At 38.0% G+C, this 27,978-nt stretch overlaps 1 protein-coding gene and 1 pseudogene across 1 annotated transcript in view; one reads left to right on the top strand and one right to left on the bottom strand.

The window, feature by feature from the left end:
- Positions 1-9,640, top strand: part of LOC141409562 (uncharacterized) — a 29,671-nt gene extending 20,031 nt beyond the window's left edge. Inside the window, exon 4 of the mRNA XM_074030633.1 lies at positions 9,559-9,640. Within this exon, the coding sequence (XP_073886734.1) occupies positions 9,559-9,640 (82 nt within the window). The remainder of the gene's footprint in view (positions 1-9,558) is intronic.
- A 17,178-nt stretch (positions 9,641-26,818) lies between these two features.
- LOC141409536 (nucleosome assembly protein 1-like 1) lies at positions 26,819-27,962 on the bottom strand (annotated as a pseudogene).
- Positions 27,963-27,978: the final 16 nt, after the last annotated feature.

Here is a 27,978-nt window from a genome sequence, read left to right on the forward strand (position 1 = left end):
ATCCCAATCAATGTCCCTCCCACTGTACTCTCAGGTGATAGATGATTTGACTGTTTCTTTACTTCCTGCTTTTAGCCTAATTGGTATTTTAGTGAGCTCTCTTTACAATCTGATTGGTTGGGTGTGAGCTGAGTTACAAGCACCGTGTTTATAGGTGGGTGCAGTCACCTTCCCCAGATAGGCTTAGGAATTCTTAGTTGGCCTAGGAAATCCAGCTAGTCCTGTTTCTCACTAGTAATATGAAACGTTTCATGTAAAATTTGTCAATTTTGTTCTTTTTAAACAGCCAGCATTTTGTTTTATTGATTGTCTCTATTTTCCTATTCTCAGTTTCACTGAATCCACACTAATCTTTATTATTTTCTATCTTATACTTGTTTGTGATTTGGTTTTACTTTTCTTTTTGCAGTGTCACTAGATAGAAGGTTAGGTTATTGATATGAAGTCTTCTCATTTAATGTAGGCATTTACGGCCTTACTTTTTCTCTAAGTCATATTTTAGTTGCATTTTGTACATTTTGGTATGTCAATTTTTTTCATTTATTTTTAAAGTATTTTCTGACTTCCCTTTTGATTTTTTTCTCATAATGTCAAGCAAAAATTGTAGGATATTATTGAACTATGCTTCTGCAGTAGGTCCCAAAAGACCAGACTAAAAATTAAACTGGGGTCACACATGCTAATGTTCCACATCCCCAAATGTGAATTAAATTGTCTGATCTTAACAACAAATAAAAAGAGAAATGACAGGCAGTTTCCCAAACAAGCCAGTTTTAAATTTTCAGTGTCTAGCTCGAAAACAGTGGTGTAAAATCGAGCTGGCTTACAGACATACAGCACCAAGATGATCATCAGCAACATCCCAGAACTCAAATGTGAGGAGGACAAGACAGATGCAAGGACCACAGAAAAGTGAAAGACAAGGGAGACATATCCATGAAGATAGGCAGAAACAAAGAGGAGCAGTGATACTACCATCACTATCCCTGGAAAAATGTACTCTATAACTTGGCCAAAATTGACTGTCATTTCTCTTTTTATTTGTTGTAAGGTCAGACAATTTAATTCACATTTGGGGATGTGGAACATTAGCATGTGTGACCCCAGTTTAATTTTTAGTCTGGTCTTTTGGGACCTACTGCAGAAGCATAGTTCAATAACATCCTACAATTTTTGCTTGACATTATGAGAAAAAAATCATAAGGGAAATCAGAAAATACTTTAAAAATAAATCAGAGTGGTTTGTCAGGAGCACTATGATGCAGGAAGTGCATTTCATAGGTACCCTGGCCAAAAATGCCTAGGTAGCATTCCCACTCTGCTGGGATATCCCTTTTGGAACCTCCCTCATTCAAACTGGGCAGTACTGGAATTATTTAATACACCCAAAGCAAACCAGGGTTTAAGACACAAACTGGAGTTAAAAAGAGGCAGCAACTTAGCAGTAAAGAATTTAAACAAATATATCCAATAAAAAGCAAAACAAGCCAGACAGGTAAGGCTGCAATACATAACCTATCCTTCAATGCAAAGACAAGCATAAGAGGCAGCAGCAAAGAGGAAACTATGACCTTTCAAAACAGACAAAACAAGAAAAAAGTGACTGACTCTAAGAAGATGTCAATATGTGAGCTCTCTAACCAATAATTCAATGTAGAAATTTAAGGAAACTCAGTGATCTTCAACACAATTCAGAAAAGCCATCAAAAACGTATCAGAGAAATTTAACAGACATTCAAATATGTAACTTAAAAAGCATACAAGTCTTGAAACAAATACTTTTGATAAACTGAAAAATTTGTTAGAAGTTTTTAACAGCAGGATGGATTCAGGAGAATAAGGAATTAGCTTGTAAACAGGCTATTTGAAAACACAAAGGAAAATTAAAAAAATAAAAATAAAAAGGAATAGAAAATTACCTCAAAGAAAAAACAAACTTCAGAATTATTGGCGTTCATGAAAGAGTTGAGCAACAGCAAGGGTTAGGGTACTTATTGAAATAAATAGTAACAAAAAAGTTTCCAAAATTTAACAAGATGCATTCATGTACAGGAAGTTCAGAAAACAACAAACAGATTCAATTCAAAGAAGTCTACCCCAAGGAATATAACAATAAAACTCTAAAAGATCAAAGACAAAGAGGGGACCCTAAAAGCAGCAAGAGAAAAGCAAATAACATATTAAGGAGCTCAGTATCTTCTGGGAACAGACTTCTCAACAGAGACCATACAGGCCAGGAGAGAGCAGACAATATTTTCAAAGTGCTAAAAACAGGGGAAAATACATACATACTCACATACACACACACACACACACACACACACACGTACCATCCAAGAATACTGTGTTCAAAAAGCTAGTCTTTAAATATGAAGGAGAGAGAAATTCTTTTTCAGAGTGACAAATAAGACAATTCAATACCATCAGAACTACTTTACAAGACATGCTAAAAATAACTCTTCTTCTTTGGCCAGGGTACCTGTGAAATAATAAAGCACCATGCAAAAAGAAAGAATTTGACTGTATAAAAGCCACTGGTTAAATTTAGTTCACAGACAAACCGAGAAATGTAATTGTAATATGCAATTCACTTCTAATTGTAGTAGGAAGTCCAAATATTGATAGCTACGACAACATGTTGAGATTGGTAATATAAAAATACATAAATTGAGACCAAAAAAACTCAAAATGTAGAGGTGATTGCATTAAAGTGCAGAATTTTTCTTTATGCCTTTGTTTCTGTGTAATCTAAAATTAGTCGTCTTCACTTAAAATGACTTACAAGCTTTTTTTTTTTGTAAGCCTTCTGGTAACCACAATGCAAACACCTATAAGAGACAATCTGAAAAGCAATGAATTAAGCTGTAGTACCAGAGATAATCACTTAACCACAAAGAAAGTGAGAAAGGGAAAACAGTTTAAAAAGAACGTGAAAACTTGCCACAAAATGGCACTAGTAAGTGCTTTTTTAAAAAATATATTTTTTGGAGACAAGATCTTCTTCTGCCACCCAGCAGAGGGCAGTGGCAAAATCATGATGCACTGCAGCTTCACCAAACGCAGTGTAATTCCTTCCTAACAGTGGATGTAATTGGAATCAATTGACCAGTTAAAAGGCATGGAGTGGCTGAATGGATTCAGAAATTAGATCCAATTCTATGCTACCTACAAGAAACCCACTTTACCTATAGAGACACGGAGACTGAAAACAAACAAGTGGAAGAAAATATTCCATGCAAATGGAAAGCAAAAGTAAGTAGAAGTAGTTATGATTATGTCAGATTAAATAAATTACTAATCAAACATAAAAAGAAACAAAAAAGGTCACTATATAATGATTCAGCAAGAGGATATAAGTTATACATACATCTGCACCCAACACCAGAGCTTCTAAGTATATAAAGCGAATAATGGATCTGAAGGGAGAGACAGAATGCAGATAATAATAGTAGGTGACTATGAATCCATTCTCAGTAATGATGGATTCATACAGAAAATCAACAAAGAAATATCAAGGTTAAACAATGTACTAGATATAATAGGCTTAAATGACATTTACAGAACATTTTATCCAATGGCTGCACAGAATTTTTTCAGCACATGAAATATTCTGCAAAAGAGATTATATCTTAGGCCACTTAACAAGTCTGAAAAAGCTGAAAAAAATAAAAACAATATCAGGTATCTTGTCTGACCACAGTAAAATATTCCTAGAAATCAGTAACAAGAAGAATCTTGGGAAACACACAAATACATGGAAGCTAAACACTATGTTCCTGAATGACCTGTTTGTCAATTTAGAAATTAAGGAAATGTTTATTTCTTTTTTCTTTTATTGAAGTCAAAAGACAGTGAAGAAATTTAATTTTTTTGAAGCAAAGGAATATGGAACTGCAACACACCAAATTCTGTGTATAGCAAAAACAGTACCAAACTGTACTACATGGGAAGTTTATAGCAATGAACAACGATATCGAAAAAGTAAAAAGACATCAAAATAACAACCTAATGGTTCACGTCAAGGAATTAGGAAAGCAAGAATAAACCAAACCCAAATAGAAGAGAAGAAATTAATAAAGATCACAGCATATATAAATAAAATTGAGGAAAACACAAAATATTAATGAAATAATTATCTTTAAAGATAAATTGACAAAACCTTATGAGACTAAGAAGAGAGGAGACTGAATAAAATCAGAAATAAAAAAGATGTAGCAACTGAGACCAAAGAATACATACTCTGGATATGTACAAGTTCCAAGGTGAACCATGATGAGATGGAAAACCTCAACACACCAGTAATGAGTAATGTTATTAAAGCCATAAGGAAAAGTCATCCATGAAAGAAAAGCATAAGACCTGATGGCTTCACTGCTAAATTCTACGAAACATCTAAGGAAGAAAAAATATCAGTTCTACTCAAACTCTTCAAAAATAAATGGAAGATGAGGGAATACTTCCAAACTTATTCTATAGGGTCAGCATAACCCTGATACCAAAACCAGACAGGGACACAACAAAAAGAGAAAAACTACATGCCAGTAGCGCTGATAACCTTAGATGCAAAAAATCCTCATTAAATTACTAACAAACCAAATTTCACATTAAAAATATTATTTAGTATGAACAAATGTCCTATATCCCAGGGATGAAATAATGGTTCAACATACACAAATCTGTAAATGTGACACATTAACAGAAGCAAGAACAAAAACCACGATTATTTCAACAGATGCGGAATAAAAGCTCTTAAATAAAATTTAACAACACTTTATGACAAAAAAATTAAACTGGCTGTAGAAGTAATAATATACCTGAAGATAATACAGGCCATGTTTACAACTAAACAGTAATTTTATGGACAAATTTACAGCTAAAATAATATTTTATAAAAAAAAATTGGAGGTCTTATTTGTAAAATCTGTAACAAGAGAAGATGCTCCCTTTTACCACTTTACTATAATACTAGAAGTCCTGGCCAGAGGAGTGAAAGACTTGAAAAAGAAATAAAGGGGCTGGGTGTGGTGGCTCACGCCTGTTATCCCAGCACTTTGGGAGGCCGAGACGGGCGGATCACGAGGTCAGGAGATCGAGACCATCCTGGCTAACACGGTGAAACCCCATCTCTACTAAAAATACAAAAAATGAGCCGGGTGTGGTGGCAGGAGCCTGTAGTCCCAGCTACTGGGGAGGCTGAGGCAGGAAAATGGCGTGAACCTGGGAGGCGGAGCTTGCAGTGATCGCACCACTGCACTCCAGCCTGGGCCACAGAGAGAGACTCTGAGAAAGACAGACGGAGAAAGAAAGAAAGACAGGGAGAGGGAGGGAAGGAAGGAAGGAAAGGAAGAAGGAAAGAAAAGAACATTGAAATTGGAAAGAAAGTCAAGTTAGCCTTGTTTACAAATGATACGATTTTATACTTAGATAAATCTAAAGACCCGCCTAAAAGAACAGACCAGGCAGGGTGCGGTAGCTCATACCTGTAATCCTAGCACTGTGGGAGGCTGAGGCAGGTGGATCACCTGAGGTCAGGAGTTTCAGACCAGCCTGGCCAACATGGCGAAACCTCATCTCTACTAAAAATACAAAAATAAATAAATAAATAAATAAAATAGCCTGTGGTTGTAGTGCACAACTGTAGTCCCAGCTACTTGGGAGGCTGAGGCAGCAGAATCACTAGAACCTGGGAGATGGAGGATGCAGTGAGCTGAGATTGAGCCACCACACTCCAGCCTGGGCAACAGAGCAAGATTCTGTCACAAACAAACCAACCGACCTGATAAATTCAGTGAAGCTGCAGGATACAAAATAAACGTAACTTAAATCAGTAGTGTTTACACCAACACTGAACAATCTGATAAAGAAATCAAGAAAGTAATTTTATGTATAAGGGCTATAAAGAATAGAAAATAGCTGTGAATTAATTTAGCCAAAAAAGTGAAAGATCTATATTAAGAAAATATAAAACACTGATGAAAATATTTGAAGACAAAAAAAAGGAGTTTTATGCTTATACAATGAAAGAATTAATGTTATTAAAATGGCAATATTACCTAAAGCAATTGCAGATTCAATGGCATTCCCATAATACTACCAATTATATATTTCATGGAAATAGAAAAAAATACTAAAATTTATATAGAACCACAAAAGATCCTGAAACACCAAAGCAATCTGAGCCAAAAAAGAAAAAAACTCAAGCTGAAGGCATCACACTACCTGACTTCAAAATTTACTACAAAGTTATAGTAACTATATCATTGTGGTGTTGGCATAAAAGCAGATACACTGACCAAGGGAACAAAATAGAGGACCCAGAAATAAACCTGTGCATTTATAGACAATTCGTCTCTGACAAGTGCACCAATAACATACAATGTAAAAAAGACAGTCTTTACAAAAAACGATGTTGACAAAACTAGATAACTATATGCATAAGAATTAAAATAGACCCCTATTATCTCACTGCACATAAAAAATGAACTCAAAGTGTACCCAAAGACCTACATCCAAGATCTGAAACAACCAGAAGAAAAACACACTGGGGGAAAAACTCCAGAACATGTTCTTGGGAAAAGTTTTTTGTGTAAGACCTCAAAAGCACAGGTAATTGGAGCAAAAATAAACAAATGACATTACATCAAGCTAAAAACGCATCTGCACAGCAAAGAAGACAACAAAGTCTTTACTTTGTTTCTTTAAACAATTTACAGAATGAGACAAAATATTTGCAAATGATTCATCTGACATGGAATTAATAGCCACAAAATCTAAAGGTCTTATACAGTTCAATAGCATAAAAGGAAATAATTTGATTTTTAAATGGGCAACAGATCTGAATAGACATTTCCCAAAAGAAGACATGCAAATGGCCAACAGGTTTATAAAAAATACTCAGTATCACTACTCATCAGAGGAATGCAAATCCAAAACTGCAATGAGGGCCAAGTGTGGTGGCTCATGCCTGTAATCGCAGCACATTGGGAGGCCTAGGCAGGTGGATCACTTGATCTCAGGAGTTTGAGACCAGCCTGACTAACATGGTGAAACACGTTCCTACTAAAAATACAAATATTAGCAGGGTGCGGTGGTGCATGACTGTAGTTCCTGCTACTGGGGAGGCTGAGACAAGAGAATCACTTGAACCAGGAAGGCAGAGACCGCACTGAGCCAAGATATTGCCACTGCATTCCAGCCTGGGTGACAGAGTGAGATACCATCTCAAAAAATAAAAACAAAAAATAAAAAATAACTGCAAGGAGATATCATCTTTCTCCTGTTAACATAATTTTTATCAAAAAGATAGGTCATAGGCTGGGTGCAGTGATGCATGCCTGTAATGCCCACATTTTGGGAAGCCACAGCAGATCCCTTGAAGTGGAGAATGTGAAACCATCCTGGCCAACATGGTGAAACCCCCTCTCTACTAAAAATACAAAAGAGCAACCCCCTCGGGTCCCCTTCCACGCTGTGGAAGAATTGTTCTTTCGCTCTTTACAATAAATCTTGCTAAGATTCACTCTTTGGGTCCGTAAAAATAACTAACTAACTAAATAAATAATAATAAATAAATAAAAATAAAAACATTAGCCAGGCATAGTAGTGAGCCTCTGTAATCCCAGCCTTTCAGATGGCTGAGGCATGAGAATCACTTGAACCTGGGAGGTGGAGGTTACAGTGAACCAAGATTGTGCCAGCCTACACAACAGTGCAAGACTGTCCAAAAAAAAAAAAAACAAAAAAAAAAACAAAAAACAAACAAACAAAAAACAGGTAATAATGCATTCTGGCAAGGATATGGAGAAAGCAGAATCCTCATACACTGGTGCTGGTAATGTAAATTAGCACAGCTCTTAATGAGAAGTGTGAGATTTCTTTAAAAAAAAAACCTGAAAAATGGAAACACCATGAAATAAAATAATTTCACTACTAGTGATAGATTTCCTTCCAAATGAAAGGAAATCAATGTATCAAAGAGATATTTGTACTCCTGTATTTATTACAGTATTATTTACATTAGCTAAAATACTGAGTCAGTGTAATTGTCCATCAGTGGATAAAGAAAATGTGGTAAATATACCATATACTGTGAAATATTCTGTCATTTAAAAAAACTTGCAATTTACAACAACAATGGATAATCCTAGAGAACATTATGTTAAGTTATATAACAAAGGCACAGAAAGACAAATAGGACATGTTCTCACTCATGTGGGAACTAAAAAAATAGCTCCCATGAAAAGAGAATAGATTTATGGTTTCCAGATGCCAGAAAGTATAGAGGGGAGGGAAGATAAAGACTCATTGGCTAGTTGGTACAAATGTATAGTTTGATAGAAGAAATGAAAACTAGAGACATCAGTAGTGTGACTGTAGGTTACACAATCTATTTTACATTTCTTTTTTCTTTTTTTTTTTTTTTTTGAGATGGAGTCTTGCTCTGTTACCCAGGCTGGAGTGCAGTGAACAGATCTCAGCTCACTGCAAGCTCCTCCTCTCGGGTTCATGCCATTCTCCTGCCTCAGCCTCCCGACTAGCTGGGACTACAGGCACCTGCCACTTCGCCTGGCTAGTTTTTTGTATTTTTTAGTAGAGACGGGGTTTCACCGTGTTAGCCAGGATGATCTCGATCTCCCGACCTCGTGATCCACCCGTCTCGGCCTCCCAAAGTGCTGGGATTACAGGCTTGAGCCACTGTGCCCAGCCTATTGTACATTTCAAAATAACTAGGAGATAATAATTTACATGTTCTACCATAAAGAACAGTCAAATATTTAAGGTGATGGATGTACCAAGTAAACTGATTTGATCTGTACAAATTATTTGAATGTACTAAATTATTACATGTACTCCTCCAAAATGTATATCCATTAAGCATCAGTAAAAATTAAATTTTAAATGGGCAGGATAATGAAGTTCTCTCTGTTTTAATACTTATATAACAGAAGTAGCCTAAAGAAACCAACATTAACTAATCAATTATTTTTCTGTTTTTTCTATTCCTGTGTTGTGAGACAAGTAGGTTTGGAAATGACTAATATGCTCATTTTTCTTTCATTCTGCTTTCTTCAGAACTTGTCTCTTTATAAAGCCAATCTCTTTTGTTCAGCTCCTTGGAACACTTATTGTAATTTACGGAAGAAAATGTTGTTCAATTCTAGCATATCAACAAAGGCAATTGGGAGCTTTATACTAAATATGTTGTAATTTTGTCTTTTTTTTCTTTTCTTTTCTTTCCTTTTTTTTTTTTTTTAACTTTGAGACAAAGTCTCACTTTATCATCCAGGCTGGAGTGTAGTGGTACAATCTTGGCTTACTGCAACTTCCTCCTCTGAGGCTCAAGCAGTTCTCTCACTTGACCCTCCCAAGTATTTGGGACTACAGGTATATGCCACCGTGCCTGACTGGTTTTTATATTTTTAGTAGAGATGGGTTTCATTATGTTACCTAGGCTGGTCTCAAATTCCTGGACTCAAGTGATCCACACGACTCAGCCTCCCAAAGTGCAGGATTACAGGCCTGTGCCGCTGTGCACAACCTAATTTTGTCTTTTGACAGATCTGGTGACCAATATAGGAACCTGAAGGGAATTGTTGATGACCCTGAGGCCCGTAGAGGAACACAGAGAAAGCACCACTAACCCCTTTGGAAGCGGGTATTCTGTCTTCATCATTGAGCCTTGAGCATTGTGCATAAGTCTCTGTTATGTCTGAGTTCTTCTCTTTTTGCATTTCAGCGCCCCGAACTTCAGCTTTTAGGATTACAATTCTAGTTAATACTGTGAGCAAGCATTTGGCTTTGGTTAAAACCTACGGTTAATTTATGCTGCAGCACAGCACATGACTTTGACATGGCTGACAAGTCAGTGGCATATTTCCCCTCTAATTTTGTAGACATCTTGTGCATGGTTGCAGAGACTGAACAGTCTGTCAGGATCCAAGATGAAATGGAAAAATATGATCCCTAATTTCTAAAGATCTGAACACTCTGCCTTCCAATACACCTACTTTTTCTGGGTGTACAATTTCTGGCTCCAGAAGTTAGGAATATTTACTGAAGAGGCAAAGTCTTCCTATAGGTAATTCAGAATTATTATGGTCATTATGTGAAATATTCCACATGTACAAGATAATCGATAATCCAGATGTTCAAGTTGCCTCACAAGTGCAACTGAACTTGAAGCCTCCCAAATTAGGCAGAGAGAATGGAATTTTTATTGGGTTTCAAAAACCCCAGTGAGACAACAGGATTCTAAAACAGCTTTTTAAAAAATTTATTATGAATGGTTAATGAAAGCTAAACATACAAAATATTATGCATAGCAAGGACATTAGAAATAGCGTGTCTCTTACTGCTCCCCTTTATTTTACTTTGTCTGAATATTCAGTCTACTCCAGAATATTCAACCAACTATGTCTTGTCTTGTTGACCTAAAGAGAGAAACTATGGCAAAATTAGAATAAGTAGAGAATTTATTTGGGGAAAACTTGAGTTCCCCAACCTGGAAGACATAAATTCAAATTGTCCTGAGTGTGTGCTCTGAATAAAGGGAAGAAGAAAGGAAAGTTTATAAGTTGAACATAAGCCATTGATTCGCTATATATTCTTTATATTACAAATTCCAGGAACCCGATGGCAATGGGAGAGGGATTACATTGTACAGCTTATGATAGCAATTTAAATAATTTATCAGCTAATCTGCAAACTATAGGGAAGAAAAGAAACAACAAAATGCCTTTAAAATGTTGTCTCAGGCACGTATGAGGTCATAATCGAAATCTCATACTTTCTTTGGGACTGATAAATTTTATATATCAGCCATTCTTTTAGAATGTTCTGAGCTACTTTTCTTTCTGTGCGAATTGCCTTCTCTGATAAAAACAGTTAAACAGCTTTCTATTTTTTTTTTTTTTGCGATGGAGTTTTGCTCTTGTTGCCCGGGCTGGAATGCAATGATGCGATCTTGGCTCACGGCAACCTCTGCCTCCTAGGTTTAAGTGATTCTCCTGCCTCAGCCTCCCTAGTAGCTGGGATTACAAGCATGTGACACCATGCCTGGCTAATTTTGTATTTTTAGTAGAGATGGGGTTTCTTCATGTTGGTCAGGCTGGTCTTGAGCTCCTGACCTCAGGTGATCTGCCTGCCTTAGCCTCCCAAAGTGCTGGAATTACAGGCACTGCGTCTGGCCTAAACAGGTTTCTTACCTGAAAATTGAGGTGATAACCTCAAAGAGACTAGAGAGATTTACATTCTCTGAAGGAAAGTGGAGCTCAGGGCCCTAGTTAATTATTTTTTTTTTTTTTTGAGACAGGGTCTCTGTCTCCCAGGCTGAAGTGTAGTGGCGCTATCTCGGCTCACTGCAACCTGTGCCCCCCAGGTTCATGCCATTCTCCTGCCTCAGCCTCCTGAGTAGCTGGGACTACAGGCACCTGCCACCACACCTGGATAATTTTTTGTGTTTTTAGTAGAGATGGGGTTTCACCATATTAGCCAGGATGTTCTCAATCTCCTGACCTCATGATCTGCCTGCCTCGGCCTCCCAAAGTGCTGGAATTACAGGTGTGAGCCACCATGCCCAGCCCCTAGTTAATATTTTTAAACCTAGAAAGGTCCTTTACACATTTTCTGAAGATTTCTGGGCCTTAACTGGAGCTTGGAACTCTGGAATACCGGACCTCTACTGAAACACATGTGGATGGGAAATGGGGTAACCCAAAAATGTGAAAAAGAGGCAGAGTGATGTTCTCCTCAGAATATCACTGATCTAACAAGCCCCATGTGGTCTACTTATGGGCTAGATAAAGCCAGAAATATCACAATTGACCTTTTGAAACCCAGTCAACTAGACAAGGCCTGTTGGAACAGCTGCCACTGACAGACCAAGATGACTTGCACACCCCTAATAGGTCTTCACAGGGGAGGCACTTAGAGTGGATGGAGGGAAGAAACAGTAGCTGGGCTGAAGTGGGAGGAAGCTTGGAACCCTGAATTGGGCAACTGCACACCTCGACTCACTCCTGGCCACCAACAACGACAGGGGAATATGTGAACTGGACAGGCAAGGGGCAACCTGCTCTTACCATGCGCCTGCAGAACCACAGCAGGAAGAGACCCCTCAACGAACAGGGACACTTGAGTTGGCAGGGAGAGCTGCTTAGAGAACTGGTCAGGGCAGAAATCCAGCTGGCATGGATCTCAGTGTTTGGTGCAGGAGCATCTGTAGCAGAGCATGGCCAGGTACATTCATTCCCTTAGGCTTGACTTGCTCCCATAAGAGACTTTAGCTTTAGGGGAACTGTGGGACTTAAACTCTGCAGGAAAGTCTTGCCCATCAGATGGGCTGGTCCAACTTGAGCACCCCTTGGTTTGCTGGCATCTCTCAGGGCCCCAGCCTGGCTGGGCCTGCTTACAGGGCAGCCTTGGGATGCCCTGGGAGACCACACTAATGGGCCAGGCCTGACCAGCAGAGAGCTCCAGCACAGCAGCCCCTATGATTACACCCCAGCCCACGCAGTCACTCTTTATAGCATAGCCTCCTAAGAACCATGGCGACTTCCCACATCATTTTGTTTGTGGGTGTTTGTGCAGGCAGGTTTTGCTTTTCTTGCTCTGCCAGTGCGTAGGAGTGCAGTCACTCACCCCCTGCCCAGCCAACCACTGTTGCACACAGAGCCAGCCAGCTCTGCCCGCACAGGTACCCTGCCCTTTTGCTAACACTGTCCAGAGAGCAGCAGATTCTTTCTCACCCTGAGTGACTACCCCTGTTTGTGAGAAGTAGAAAGCAGACAAGGCACACAGGTGTGTGCTCACCAGTGTACTGGTCTTGAGCGAACACCACCTCCAATGTGACCCAGCTGCCAGCAGGGATCTCCACCCACCTCCCAGCTGCGTTGCCTCTGCTATAGCAGTGAATGCCCACAGGGAGGAAGGTACCCCAGCACCGGGTAGTACTCTGCCACAGCTGCTGCTAGCACTGCTATTGGCATGTGCAAATGAAAACAAATCCTGCTCTCACCGTGCTTTGAAAAACTTTGACTGACACCACCCATGGGACTGTAGTGACCAGTAGTCTGGGAACATCTCAGCACCTGCAATGTAAGGATTCCTCACCTTGAGGACACAGATAACTAGGTTGGGGTACAAGTCCCCCAGAGTTAGAACATGCAGTCCAGGTACTGGGAGCCTAACCTTAATCCCCTAAAATCTTCCACAAATGAGTCTGTTGGTTCCATCCACCTTCAACCAAAATTAAACCCTCAAGGTCACCAAGTAGTATAAAAAAAAAAAAATCCAAAGGTAGCAACCTCAAACATTAAAGCTAGATAAGCCCACAAAGATGAGAAAGAAAAATGCAAGAACCCTGACAACTAAAAAAGCCATAGTGCCTTCTTTCTTCCAGATGTTCACACTACCTCTCCAACAAAGGTTGTGTACCTGCCTGGAATGGCTGAAATGACAGAAATAGAATTTATTTTTGCTTTCTTTTTTTTGAGAGAGAGTCTTGCTCTGTTGCCCAGGCTGGAGTACAGTGGTGCGATCTTGGCTCACTGCAACCTCTGCCTTTTGGGTTCAAGTGATTGCCCTGCCTCAGCCTCCAGAATAGTTGGACTACAGGCATGTGCCACCACGCCCAGCTAATTTTTGTATTTTTAGTAGAAATGAGGTTTCTCCATGTTGGCCTGACTAGTCTTGAATTGACCTCAGTGATCTGCCCATCCCACCTTCCCCAAGTGTTGGAATTACAGGCATTAGCCACTACACAGGGCCTAGAAATACAATTTAGAATGTGTACAGGAACAAAGATAATTAAACTATAGTAGTGCATTGAAACCCAATCCAAGGAATCTAAAAATTGTGATAAAACAATGCAGGAGCTGATAGACAAAATAGATAGCATAGAAAGGAACATCACCAACCTGCTAAAGCTGAAAAACCCACTCCCACTTCAGCCTGCCAAGAAGCTCGGACTACAGGTAGTGCCATCATGCTCAACTTATTTTTATATTTTATTTTTTGTTTTTTTTGAAATGGAGTCTTGCTCTGTCACCCAGGCTGGAGTGCAGTGGCGCAATCTCGGCTCACTGCAAGCTCCACCTCCTGGGTTCACGCCATTCTCCTGCCTTAACCTCCCGAGAAGCTAGGACTACAGGTGCCCGCCACCGTGCCTGGCTAATTTTTGCTTTGTCTTTTTAATAAGGGTTTCACCTTGTTAGCCAGGATGGTCTCATCTCCTGACTTCATGATCCACCCTCCTCAGCCTCCCAAAGTGCTGGGATTACAGGCATGCCACTGCACCCCATCTCTGTATATTTTTTAATGAAGTGTCTGTTCAAAGCATTTGCCCATTTTTAAATTTGAATGTGTGCTTTTTTGTTGTTGAGAATTTTTGTTTGTTTGTTTGTTTTTTGCCTTTTGCCTTTTGTCTGCTTGCTAGGGAAGAATTTTAAAAACTGGTGGTGTATTTTGGATAAAAGTCCTTCACCAGAAGGGCATTTTGCAAATAATTTTTCTCCTAGTCTATGACTTGGCTTTTTCTTTTAACATTATCTTTTGCAGAGCAGAATTTTTAATTTTAATGTAGTCTGGCCTATCAGTTCTCTTTTTCATGGATCATGCTTTTAATGTCATAAATAAAAGTCATTTCCAAACTTAAGATTGTCTAGATTTTTTCCTATGGTTATTTTCTGGGTGTTTTATAGCTTTATGTTTTACGATTACATATGTGATTAGTTTGAGATCATTTTTGTGAAGGATGTAATGTCTGTATCTAGATTCTTTTTTTTCCATTTGGATATCCGATTGTTCAAGCACCGTTTGCTCAAAAGACCATCTTTTCTTTTTACTATTACCTTTGCCTTTGTGTCAAAGATAAGTTGATATATTTTTCTTTTCTTTTTCCTTCCTTTCATTCTTTTTTTTTTTTTTGTAGAGACAGGGTCTCACAATGATGCCCAGGCTAGTCTCAAACTCCTGGCCTAAGGTATCTTGTGTTGGTCTCCAAAACTGCTGAGATTATAGGCATGAGCCACTAGTGGCTCTGTTTTCTTTTATTGATTTATTAATTAGTCTATATTTTAATCTGTACTACAGTGTCTTGACTACTGTAGCTTTATAGTATCATTTAAGGTCTGGTAGTACCCTTCTTCACACTTCATTAGTTAACATACATTTCAGTTCTGGAATTCTTATTATTTTTTATTTTACTGATATTTTCTTTTTTCATTTTGCTTAGTTTTATTTTTGTTTTTCAGACTGAGTCTTGCTCTGTCCCCAGGCTGGAGTGCAGTGGCATGATATTAGCTCACTGCAACCTCCACCTCCGGAGTTCAAGGGATTCCCCTGCCTCAGTCTCCCAAGTAGCTTACAGGCACGCACTACCATGCCTGGCTCATTTTTTGTATTTTAGTAGAGACAGGGATTAACCATGTTGGCCAAGATAGTTTACTGATTTCAACTTAATGAGACACTATACTTCTTGTGGTTTTTATTCATGATTTCCCATAATTCTTTGAGACCAATATAGTGAGTTGATTTAAAATCTCTGTCCAGTAAGCCTAATGTGTGCTTCCTTAGAGACAGTTTTTGTTCATTTTTCTTTTTTATTCTTTTTTTTTCTGCTTTGTAGCCCATGAAAATTTTTAATTTTCCTTTTAGTCTGTGAATAAACCACATATTTTTGCTTCTTAGCTTGGCTTTACATTTTTGTTGAAAACTAGACATTTTGACATTGTAATCTGATATCTCTGTAATCCAGATTCTTTTGTCTCATTACAGTTGACTTTGTTGTTTGTTGTGGGTTATAACTGTTTAGTAACTTTTTAATACTCTTTTTTATAAGATTGCATTTCTATTGTTTTATGTGATTCCTGAATCTTTTAAAAAAAACGTTGTGTTTATATGGTGGCTTGACATAATTTTTTCTAATACCTGGAATCCACAACAATCAAATGACAGAAAAGAAAAAAAGTCTCCCAGTTTTATAAACTGACTATTTTGGGCGGTGTTTCAAAACTCAGAAAGTCATTTATAGCTCTGCTTTAGCCTTGCCTTCCTGCTTCAGCTCAGTCTGAATATCAACCAGAGGTGAACTTATGATTTCCTCATGTATTGTCTGAGTGTTTATTCTGCACTTCGCATGGATATGGGTTCTTTTTTATTTCTAGGACCTCTCCAAAGCTTTTTTTCCCAAAGGTAACTCTCCCAGATTGGTGTCTTCATGCTTTTCATCAATTTATTATTTGCTGTAACTTTACTTTTTTGTTCCTGGTAGCATTGCCTATTCATTTGACTTTCCATGTCATTGTAGGAATGAATGCCCCTGCTTTTCTATCTTTCCACGCTGAGAAATCCAAGTTATGTGAAGCAAAAGGAAATGCCTTGTAAGTTGTGCAGAGAATCCTCAGACAAATTAAAATGGGTAAAATACACAGAATTTCCTGGAAACAAGGTCTTCTCTGTGTTTCTGGAACCAAGTATTTGTATGGGAACTTGGGATGCAATTTTCATGACATCTATGCTAAGAAGGGAGTTGATCAAAGGAAAGTTAAAATGTCACAATTCTCTTTACTATGTTTAAGTTCCTTTTCCTCCATTTGACATTCACAGTATTGATGTCAACTATTTTTCAGAATTCTGACAATATATTGACACTTTTTTTTGCCTTTTCTTTTGTTTCTGCTTCTTTTGTTTTGTGTTTGGTGTTTCTGTAGAGAGACAGGGTTTTGAAAAATCTCTGCAGAGCCATTTTTGCTGATTTCACTTACAAGGTAAAACTTCCTATAGGACCTATTAATTGAAGTATTGTGGGATAAAAAATACTGTTATAATTAAGAGTCATAGTCTTCAAAAGAGATTACTAGTGGAAGATTCATGGGAGACAAGGCTGCATTATATCATATGATTTTTGCATTATATAGGCTGGTACTACTGAAATATGGTAGCACAGTAGCTTCATGTCAGTTGAATCTACTCATAAAGGTGAGTGGAAGGATTGACTAAGCCCTGGATTTGGAAACTGCAGTGAAATATGATTCCATGACTGCACTCTAGAGTGGGTAATAGAGTAAGGCCTTGTTTCTAAAAAAGTTAAATTAGCAAATAAATAAAATTGAGATGGGAACACAAATAACCTAACAAAATTAAAAACATAATAAAGCTTTAGTAATAAAAAAGTATTATTTTTATGCAGTAATATATTTATATATTAGGGCATAGAACTATTTTCATGCAAATATAAAAACATAATACATAATAAGGTTGGCAATACTAACAGAGAAAAGAAGCGGTATTCAACAAACAATGGTAAGACAGTGACTTTTGTATACAAAGAAGTGGTAAATCTAAATAAATTTTTACTTTATAGAAACAATTCAGGATATATTACATAACTAAGTGACCAAAAACAATCAAATTTGGTATTTCAAGAAGTCAAAATTTAGGGTCCTGGGAAAATTTTGGATTTTAAACAAGATACAAAAGAAAACACTAAGTATAATTGGAAAGTAATTAATTCAATTGCATGAAATTTGAAGACACAGCTGGATGCAATGTCTCACCCCTGTAATCCCAGCACTTTGGGAGGCTGAGGCAGGTGGATCACCTGAGGTCAGGAGTTTGAGATCAGCCTGGCCAACATAGTGAAACCCTGTCTCTGCTAAAAATACAAAAATTAGCCAGGCATGGTGGCAGGCACCTGTAATCTCAGCGACTTGGGAGGCTGAGGCAGGAGAATTGCTTGACCCTGGGAGCCAGAGGTTACAGTGGGCCGAGATGGCGCCATTGCACTCCAGCCTGGGCAATAGAGCAAGACTCCGTCTCAAAAAAATAAAAAGAAAAAGAAAGAAATTTGAAGACACACAAGTACCTACCAGTAACTTTCAAAATTTGACCCCCTATCCATGGTAAGATAAATTTTGAATATATTATAATTCATTAGTTATCTTCATAAATATGAAATCAAACCATAACTTATTCATGACATACTCTGACATGTTTTATTATAGTTAAACATTTGTAATTACAACACACTAGATTAATAGTTCTGAACTTTGCTCTACAATGAAATTAAAAAATATATAACTAGACTGAAGCTTCACTCAGAAAAATGAACTTAAAATTTCTGGAAGTTAGATCTGCACAGTGAATTTTTATTTGAACTTAATTTTATTTATTATTATTATTAATTTTTGAGACAGGGTCTTGTCCTGTGACCCAAACTGGAATGTAGTGGTGTGATCATGGCTCACTGTAGCCTTGACCTTCCAGGCCCAAGGGATCCTCCCACCTCAGCATCCTGAGTAGCTGAGGCTACAGGAGAAAAATACCACATGTGGCTAATTGTTTAAATTTTTGTAGAGATGGGGTCTCACTATGTTGCTCAGGCTGGTCTTGAATTCCAGGACTCAAACAGTCCTTCCACCTTGGGCTCTCAAAGTGCTGGGATTACAGGAGTTAGCTATCATGCCCAACTTACAGTGTATTTTTAGTTATCTAGTGATTGTGATTTCATGTTAGACCTGGGAAGGTCCTGAGAAAAACTGGAGGACTTTGCCAAATGGGAGAAAGGTACTTTTAAAATTTTATGACAAGAAAAGATTAATATTCAGGCCGGGCATGGTGGCAGCACTTTGGGAGGCCGAGGTGGGTGGATCACGAGGTCAGGAGATCGAGACCATCCTGGCTAACACGGTGAAACCGCGTCTCTACTAAAAATAAAAAAAAATTAGACGTGGCAGTGTGGGCCTGTTGTCCTAGCTACTTGGGAGGCTCAGGCAGGAGAATGGCGTGAACCTGGGAGGCGGAGCTTGCAGTGAGCCGAGATCAACGCCACTGCACTCCAGCCTGGGCGACTGAGTGAGACTCTGTCTCAAAAAAAAAAAAAGATTAATATTCATAATGTGTAAAATATGTCTACAAAAAAAAAGTAAGGAAGAGCAACTAAAAAAAAAAAAAAGCAACAGGTTTCTCCAACGAAATTTTCAGAGAAGAAAAATTGTATAGCTAATATACCATAAAGAAAAATTATAAAATTAAAACAGTGTTACCTTTTCACAGTTCCTGGGTTGACAGACATAAATAGTATCAAGAGTTGGCTAAGGAGTAGGGAATGGAGTCTTGGTTGAGGGAATGAGTCTTGGTATACTGAGCATAATATGGTAAAATAATATAAAAACCATTTATAAATGGTTTTTACTAATGTAAACCCATTAGTTTTATGGCTTAATGAAACAGGACAAATTTTTTTTATAAAACTGGTATATACATATTTATGTATATATATTTTTAATAAACATAGACATAGACACTGCCAGCTTTGAAAGTTGAGAACGTTTAATTTGTCTTATCTCAATTCCTTTCTCAGAAAACAAACCATCTGGCCTCCCAGTTTTCAGACGCATAGTTTGTGAAGATTTTTCTCCCACTCTGTGTGTTGTCTGTTTTCTCTGTTGATTGTTTCTTTTACATTGCAGAAAAGCTTTTTAGTGTAATTAGGTTCCATCTGTTTATTTATTTTTTAAAAAATTATTTGTATTGCATTTGCTTTTAGGCTCTTGATCATGAACTCTTTGGCTAAGCCAATGTCTAGAAGGGTTTTTCCAATGTTATCTTCTAGAATTTTTATGGTTTTATGTTTTAGATTTAAGACTTTGATTCATCTTGAGATGATTTTTGTAGAAGGTGAGAGATGAGGATCCGGTTTCATTCTTCCACATGTAGCTTACCAGTTATCCCAGCACTATTAGTTTAATACGGCATCTTTTTCCCTCCTGTGTTTTTGTTTTCTTTGTGGTAGATCGATTGGCTGAAAATATTTGGCTTTATTTCTGGGTTCTCTATTTGTTCCATTGGTCTTTGTGCCTGTATTTATACCAATACCGAGACAGCCAGGGGGTAGGGAGTCCCTGCAGAAACTCCAAACAGCCTCCCCAGTGAAGTGGAGGCTCGGGGAGCTCACCACGTTCACAGCCAGGAGGAACCTGGCTCCTCCTCTTCTAGCAGGGAAATCTGGCCTTCTGAAAGATCCCTGTTTCCCTTTATTTTCCCCTTTCACCCAAGAAAACCCGGCGTTACTCACCCTTTAAACCATCTGTGAACCTAAATTTTGATGGCTGTGGAACGGACAGGAACCCAGTATTTAGCTGAACCAATGAAAAGTCCTGCAACAATACCATAGCTGTTTTGCCTTGTAGTATAGTTTGAAGTTGGGTACTGTGGCACCTCCAGATTTGTTCCTTTTGCTTAGTGTTGCTTTAGCTATGAGGGCTCTTTTTTGTTTCCATATGAATTTTAGGATTGTTTTTTCTAGTTCTGTGAGGAAAGATAGTGGTATTTTGATGGGAATTGCGTCAAATTTGTACATTGCTTTGATACTATACTCATTTTCACAATATTGATTCTACCCATCCATGAGCATGGGATGTGTTTCCATTTGTTTGTGTTATCATCTGTGATTTCTTTCAGCAGCGTTTTGTAGTTTTCCTTGTAGAGATCTTTCACCTACTTGGTTAGGTATATTTCTAAGTATTTTAACTTATTTTTTGGCAGCTGTCATAAAAGTGATTGAGTTCTTGATTTGAATCTCAGCTTGGTCATTTTTGGTGTGTGCATTGTGTGCATTGATTTTGTATCATGAAACTTTACTGAATCCATTTATTGGATCTAGGAGCTTTTTGGATGAGTCTTTAGGGTTTTCTAGGTATACAATCATATCATCACTGAACAGTGACAGTTTGACTTTCTATATACTGATTTGGATGCCCTTTGTTTCTTTCTGTTGTTTGATTGGCTAGTACCTATTCACTATACTACAATGGTTTGAAATGCTGTAGACAGCAACTACTAAACACCAAATTACAGTATTTTTACTTGTTAAATGCTAGAGAGAACTGCAATAGACATTCTGCATTGTAAATATTCTATTAACTAATCTTTGTGCTGCCAAGTTTCAGAGTTTTGACTTACGGGTCTGAAAAAGGCAGCTACTTCTCTTAAATCTTGAATGGTGAAACCAATCAAAGCCTCATCTTCAGACCCAGGAGAAGGTGACAATCAAAATGAACTGTTTTTGTGAAACACAGGGCCAGAAATTAAAACTATTCAATCCATATAGGCTCAGGGACTATTGTGGAAGATGGATGATTCTGGTTATTTATCTGAAAATTAGTTGAGAGATTTTCTATAAATTAAACATTAATATCAAAAGCACACTGATGTAAGGCCAGGACCTGGTTCTCTGTGTCAGAATAACAGGGTTTTCTTGGAGGATTAATCTTCTCTTTAATAAAAAATTGTAAATGGTTCTGGTACATTGTGTCTTTGTTCTATTGGTTTCAAAGAACATCTTTATTTGTGCTTTCATTTAGTTATTTACCCAGTCATTCAGGGTTCAGTTTCCACATAGTTATGTGGTTTTGAGTGAGTTTCTTAATTCTGAGTTCTAATTTGATTGCACTGTGATCTGACAGACTATTTGATATGATTTCCACTCTTTTGCATTTGCTGAGGAGTGTTTTACTTACAATTATGTGGTCAGTTTTAGAATAAGTATGATGTGGTGCTGAGGAGAATGTAATTCTATTGACTTGGGGTGGAGAGTTCTGTAGATGTCTGTTAGGTCTGCTTGGTCCAGAGTGAGTTCAAGTCCTTGTTAATTTTAACAAGGATATCCTTGTTAATTTTCTGTCTCATTGATATGTCTAATATTGACAGTGGGGTGTTAAAGTCTCCCACTATTATTGTGTGGGAGACTTAAGTCTCTTTGTAGGTCTTAAGAACTTGCTTTTGAATCTGGGTGTTCCTATATCGGGTGCATAAATATTTAGAATACTTAGCTCTTCTTGTAGCATTGATCCCTTTACCGTGATGTAATGACCTCCTTTGTCTTTTTTGATGTTTGTTGGCTTAAAGTCTGTTTTATCAGAGACTAGGATTGGAACGCCTGCTTTTTTTTTTTTTTTTTTTGGCTTTCCATTTGTTTAGTAAATATTCCTCCATCCCTTTAGTTTAGTGCTATGTGTGTCTTTGCACGTGAGATTGGTCTCCTGAATACAGCACACTGGTGGGTCTTGAATCTTTATCCAGTTTGCCAGTCTGTGTCTTTTAATTGGGGCATTTAGCCCATTTACATTCAAGGTTAATATTGTTATGTGTGAATTTGATGCTGTCATTATGATGCCAGCTGGCTATTTTGCCTGTTTGCCTGTTAGTTGATGCAGTTTCTTCATAGTGTCAATGGTCTTTACAGTTTGGTATGACTTTGTAGTGGCTGGTACCATTGTTCCTTTCCATGTTTAGTGTTTCCTTCAGGAGCTCTTTTAAGGCAGGCCAGGTGGTGACAAAATCTCTCAGCATTTGCTTGTCTGTAAAGGATTTTATTTCTCCTTCACTTATGAAGTTTAGTTTAGCTGGATATGAAATTCTGAGTTGAAAATTCTTTTCTTCAGGAATATTCAATATTGACCCCTACTGTCTTTTGGCTTGTAGGGTTTTTGCCAAGAGATCTGCCGTTAGCCTGATAGGCTTCTCTTTGTGGGTAACCCGACCTTTCTCTCTAACTGCCCTTAACATTTTTTCCTTCATTTCAACCTTGGTAAATCCGACAATTATGTGTCTTGGGATTGCTCTTCTCAAGGAATATCTTTGTGATGTTCTCTCTATTTCCTGAAGTTGAATGTTGGCCTGCCTTGCTAGGTGGGGGAAGTTCTCCTGGATCATATTATGAAGAGTGTTTCCCAGCTTGGTTCCATTCGCCATGTCACTTTCAGGTACAACAATCAAATGTAGGTTTGGTCTTTTCACATAGTCCCATATTTCTCGGAGGCTTTGTGCATTCCTTTTCACTCTTTTTTCTCTAATCTTGTCCTCTCACTTTATTTCATTAAGTTGATCTACAATTTCTGATATCCATTCTTCTGCTAGATCAGTTCAGCTATTGATATTTGTGTATGCTTCATGAAGTTCTCGTGCTGTGTTTTTCAGCTCCATCAGGTCATTTGTGTTCTCTAAACTGGTTATTCTAAAGCTAACAGAAGACAAGAAATAACTAAGATCAGAGCAGAACTGAAGGAGATAGAGACATGAAAAACCCTTCAAAAAAATCAGTGAATCCAGGAGCTTTTTTTTTTTTTTTAAAAGATCAACAAATTAGATAGACCACTGGCCAGCCTAATAAAATAAAGGGAGAAGAATCAAATAGATGCAATAAAAAATGATAAAGGGGATACCACCATCAATCCCACAGAAATACAAACTACCATCAGAGAATACCGTAAACACCTCTACGCAAATAAACTAGAAAATCTAGAAGAAATAGATAAATTCCTAGACACATATGCCCCCCAAGATTATGTCAGGAAGAAGTCGAATCTCTGACTGGACCAAAAATAAGTTCTGAAATTGAAGCAGTATTTAATAGTCTACCAACTAAAGAAACTCCAGGTCCAGACAAATTCACAGACGAATTCTACCAGAGGTACAAAGAGCTGGTACCGTTCCTTTTTTTTTTTTTTTTTTTTTTTGAGACAGTCTCACTCTGTCACCAGGCTAGAGCACAGTGGTGTGATCTTAGCTCACTGTAACCTCCACCTAAGCGATTCTCCTGCCTCAGCCTCTGGAGTAGCTGGGAATTGCAACCTCTACCTAAGCAATTCTCCTGCCTCAGCCTCTGGAGTAGCTGGGAATACAGGTGCATGCCATCATGCCCAGCTAATTTTTTTTTTTTTTTTTTAGTAGAGGTGGGGTTTCACCATGTTGACCAGGATGGTCTCAATCTCCTGACCTGGTGATCCACTCGCCTCTGCCTCCCAAAGTGCTGCGATTACAAGTATGAGCCACTGGGTCCGGCCAGTACCATTCTTTTACAAACTGTTTCCGACAATAGAAAAAGAGGGAATTCTCTCTGACTCATTTTATGAGGCCAGCATTATCCTGATACCAAAACCTGGCAGAGACACAACAAAAAAAGAAAATTGCAGGCCAATATCGCTGATGAACATTGATGCGAAAATCCTCAGTAAAATATTGGCAAACCAAATCCAGCAGCACATTAGAAAGCTTATCCACCAGAATCAAGTCAGCTTCATCCCTGAAATGCAAGGCTGGTTCAACATGTCCAAATCAATAAATGTAATTCATCACATAAACAGAACCAATGGCAAAATCCACATGATTATCTCAATAGATGTAGAAAAGGCCTTTGACAAAATTCAATAGCCCTTCATGCTAAAAACACTCAATAAACTAGGGACTGATGGAATGTATCTCAAAATAATTAGAGTTATTTATGACAAACCCATAGCCAGTATCATAATGAATGGGGAAAAACTGGAAGCATTCCCTTTGAAAACCAGCACAAGACAAAGATGCCCTCTCTCACCACTCCTATTCAGTATAGTATTGGAACTCCTGGTCAGGGCAATCAGGCAAGAGAGAGAAATAAAGTGTATTCAGTTAGGAAAAGAGGAAGTCAAATTGTCTCTGTTTGCAGATGACATAATCTCAGCCCAAAACTCCTTAAGCTGATAAGCAACTTCAGCAAAGTCTCAGGATACAAAGTCAAAGGACAAAAATCACAAGTATTCCCATACATCAATAACAGACAAAAAGAGAGCCAAATCACAAGTGAACTCCCAATCACAATTGCTACAAAGAGAATAAAATACCTAGGAATCCAACTTACAAGGGATGTGAAGGACCTTTTTAAGGAGAACTACAAACCACTGCTCAAAGAAATAAGAGAGGACACAAACAAATGGAAAAACATTCCATACTCATGAATAGAAAGAATCAATACTATTCCCATCAAGCTACCATTGACTTTCTTCACAGAATTGGAAAAAAGCTAATTTAAATTGCATATGGAACCAAAAAAGAGCTTGCATAACCAAGACAATCCTAAGCAAAAAAACAAAGCTGGAGGCATCACACTACCTGACTTCAAATTATACTACAAGGCTGCAGTAACCAAAACAGCATGGTACTGGTACCAAAACAGATATATAGACCAATGGAACAGAACAGAGGCCTCAGAAATAACACCACACATCTACAACCATCTGATTTTTGACAAACCGGAAAAAAACAAGCAATGGGGAAAGGAGTCTCTATTTAATAAATGATGCTGGGAAAACTGGCTAGCCATATGCATAAAGCATATGGCTAGGATCCCTTCCTTACACCTCATACAAAAATTAACTCAAGATGGATTAAATACTTAAATGTAAGACCTAGAACCATAAAAGCCCTAGAGGAAAACATAGGCAATACCATTCAGGATGTAGGCATGGGCAAATACTTCATGACTAAAACACCAAAATCAATGGCAACGAAAGCCAGAATTGACAAATGGGATCTAACTAAACTAAAAAGCTTCTGTGCAGCAAAAGAAACTATTATCAGAATGAACAGGCAACCTACAGAATGGGAGAAAACTTTTGCAATCTATCCATCTAACAAAGGGCTAGTATCCGGAAACTACAAAGAAAAACAAATCTACAAGAAAAAAACAACCCCATCAAAAAGAGGGCAAAGGATATGAATGGACACTTCTCAAAAGAATACATTTATGCAGCCAACAAACATGTGAAAAAAGGCTCATCAACACTGTTGATTAGAGAAATGCAAATCAAAACCACAATAAGATACCATCTCACAGCAGTTACTATGGTGATCATTGTATGTGTATCTGTATATACAGGCACATTAAGGGTTTATATATTTCAAAGTGACACTTTTTATAGTTATTTTTCTGAATCATGATTAAAATAAATCCTATTCATAATTGTTTAAAATGCCTTTTAAGCCTTTTCTAATTTATTGATTTTCCCCTCCACTTTTATCTCATACTTTTTATTTGATAAAAAAGTCATTTGTCCAGTAGAGTTTCTTGCCCTCTGGATTGTGTTCATCTATTCCTGTAAAACACTCTCTACCATCATGGCTTTATATGTTTCTCTAAGCCCCTAAATTTATTGCAAATAAGTGGTTAAATCTAGAGGATTGATTGTGTACAAGACTGCTTTGGGGGAGTTAGGAAGCAGATTACTTTATAGGTCTTATTGTGCATATCCTTCATAGGGCATATTATCTAATTGTCTTCTAGTAGTCATTGGTAATCATTGCTTTAGATTTATTTATGTATTAGGGATTACAAAATGGTGGTATTTTCCTATTGTCTATCCTTAATTAATTAGTTGGAGTACACTTGTTTTCTGTATTTGACATTTTTATTTTAGGCTGTAAAACAAAAACAAGCCAGCAAGCAAACAACAACAAGAAAACACCACTACAAACCCTTGAAATAGACTTGTCAGATGTAAATATTTCTTTTCTAGGGAAGCAGAAGGTAGGCCATCCTACTTTACTGCTGCTTGCTCTCCACGAGGTTTTGATTCTGCTTTGGATAGGTTTTTTTTTTTGAGACAGGATCTTACTCTGTCAGACAAAGCAGAGTGCAGTGGCATAATCATGGTTTACTGCAGCCTTGACCTCCTAGGCTCAGGTGATTGTCCTCAGCCTCCCAAGTAGCTGAGACTTCAGGTGTCCACCACCACATCTGGCTAATTTTTGTAGTTTTTGGTAAAGATGGGATTTCACCAGGGTAATCTTTGGTCAGGGTGGTCTCTAACTCCTGGCCTCAAGTGATATGCCTGTTTCACCCTCTTAAAGTGCTGGATTACAGATGTGACCCACCATACCCAGCCTGGATAATTTTTCTCATTCTCCGTTTGTTTCCTCTTTATCATGCATTTCTTCACTTTCTTCATCATAATCATCATCTTCTTCAACAGCTGCTGCAGTAAATATAACACTGATTTTGGGATTATAAACCATTTTCACAGTGTACAGCAAATACAGCTTCAGAAGCATCATCCAGAACTGCATTCTCAGAACTTCAAGCAGGGCAGAAAAAAATTAAAGAAAGAGTTCTCAGAAGCTGTTTTATTCCCATCAGAAACTGTCCCACATTCCTTGTGTTTCTGTTTCTTAAAGGTTTTTATTCCTTTTTTCCCAGTCCATCTGGCCGCCTGTAGAACCCATAATTTCTGGCCTATCAAAAGAAAAATGATCAGAGTCATCTGGTTTTGACCTCATACTATTTGTCTTTGTCAACACTTCATTTGTGAAATATTCAGGGTTCAAAGTGAAATTCTAAGACAAAACTCATAGGTTGGCTAGCATCTGAGAACTTCACTTTAATATCTTTGAAGTGCTTCAAAATAGGTTCGTGATGTTCCCAAACCATATCATTAAGCAAGTCCAAAATTTAGGAATTCCTTTGGGGTCTTTGTTTTCTTCATTCACTTTTTTCATCTTCAACCTTGGCCTTTCTTTCAGCTTTGAATTTCAGCTGAAATTCTGTTTTCTTTATCTGCTTTCAATTCACATATTTCTTCCATAGGTTCATGAATTGCATTAATAATATCAAATCACATATCAAATAGAGGTTGAGAGGGAGTAGCATACTTCCTTTCAGGATCATAAACTTCCTCATAGAATTTGGCCTCTGTGCACATTGAAGTTGCAGGTTTTTGAGAGTATTGACTCATCTTTTAACTACTCTAGGCAAGCTTTCAGTGTATCCTGTTGATCTTTCTACCAGACCATAAAGTCTTTCTCTAAAGCCTGTAAGAATCTGAGGATTTTCCATCATCTGAACAAATCTGCTTTGATTTTTGTCTCTTCACCAGTTTCTTTTCTTTCTTTCTTTCTTTTTTTTTTTTTTTTGGGACGGAGTCTTGCTCTGTCACCCAGGCTGGAGTGCAGTGGCCGGATCTCAGCTCACTGCAAGCTCCGCCTCCCGGGTTTACGCCATTCTCCTGCCTCAGCCTCCCGAGTAGCTGGGACTACAGGCGCCCGACACCTCGCCCGGCTATTTTTTTGTATTTTTTTAGTAGAGACGGGGTTTCACCGTGTTAGCCGGGATCGTCTCTCGATCTCCTGACCTCGTGATCCGCCCATCTCGGCCTCCCAAAGTGCTGG

The sequence above is a fragment of the Macaca fascicularis genome, chromosome Y (genome assembly GCF_037993035.2).
Source record: "Macaca fascicularis isolate 582-1 chromosome Y, T2T-MFA8v1.1".
NCBI classification, from domain to species: Eukaryota; Metazoa; Chordata; class Mammalia; order Primates; family Cercopithecidae; genus Macaca; species Macaca fascicularis.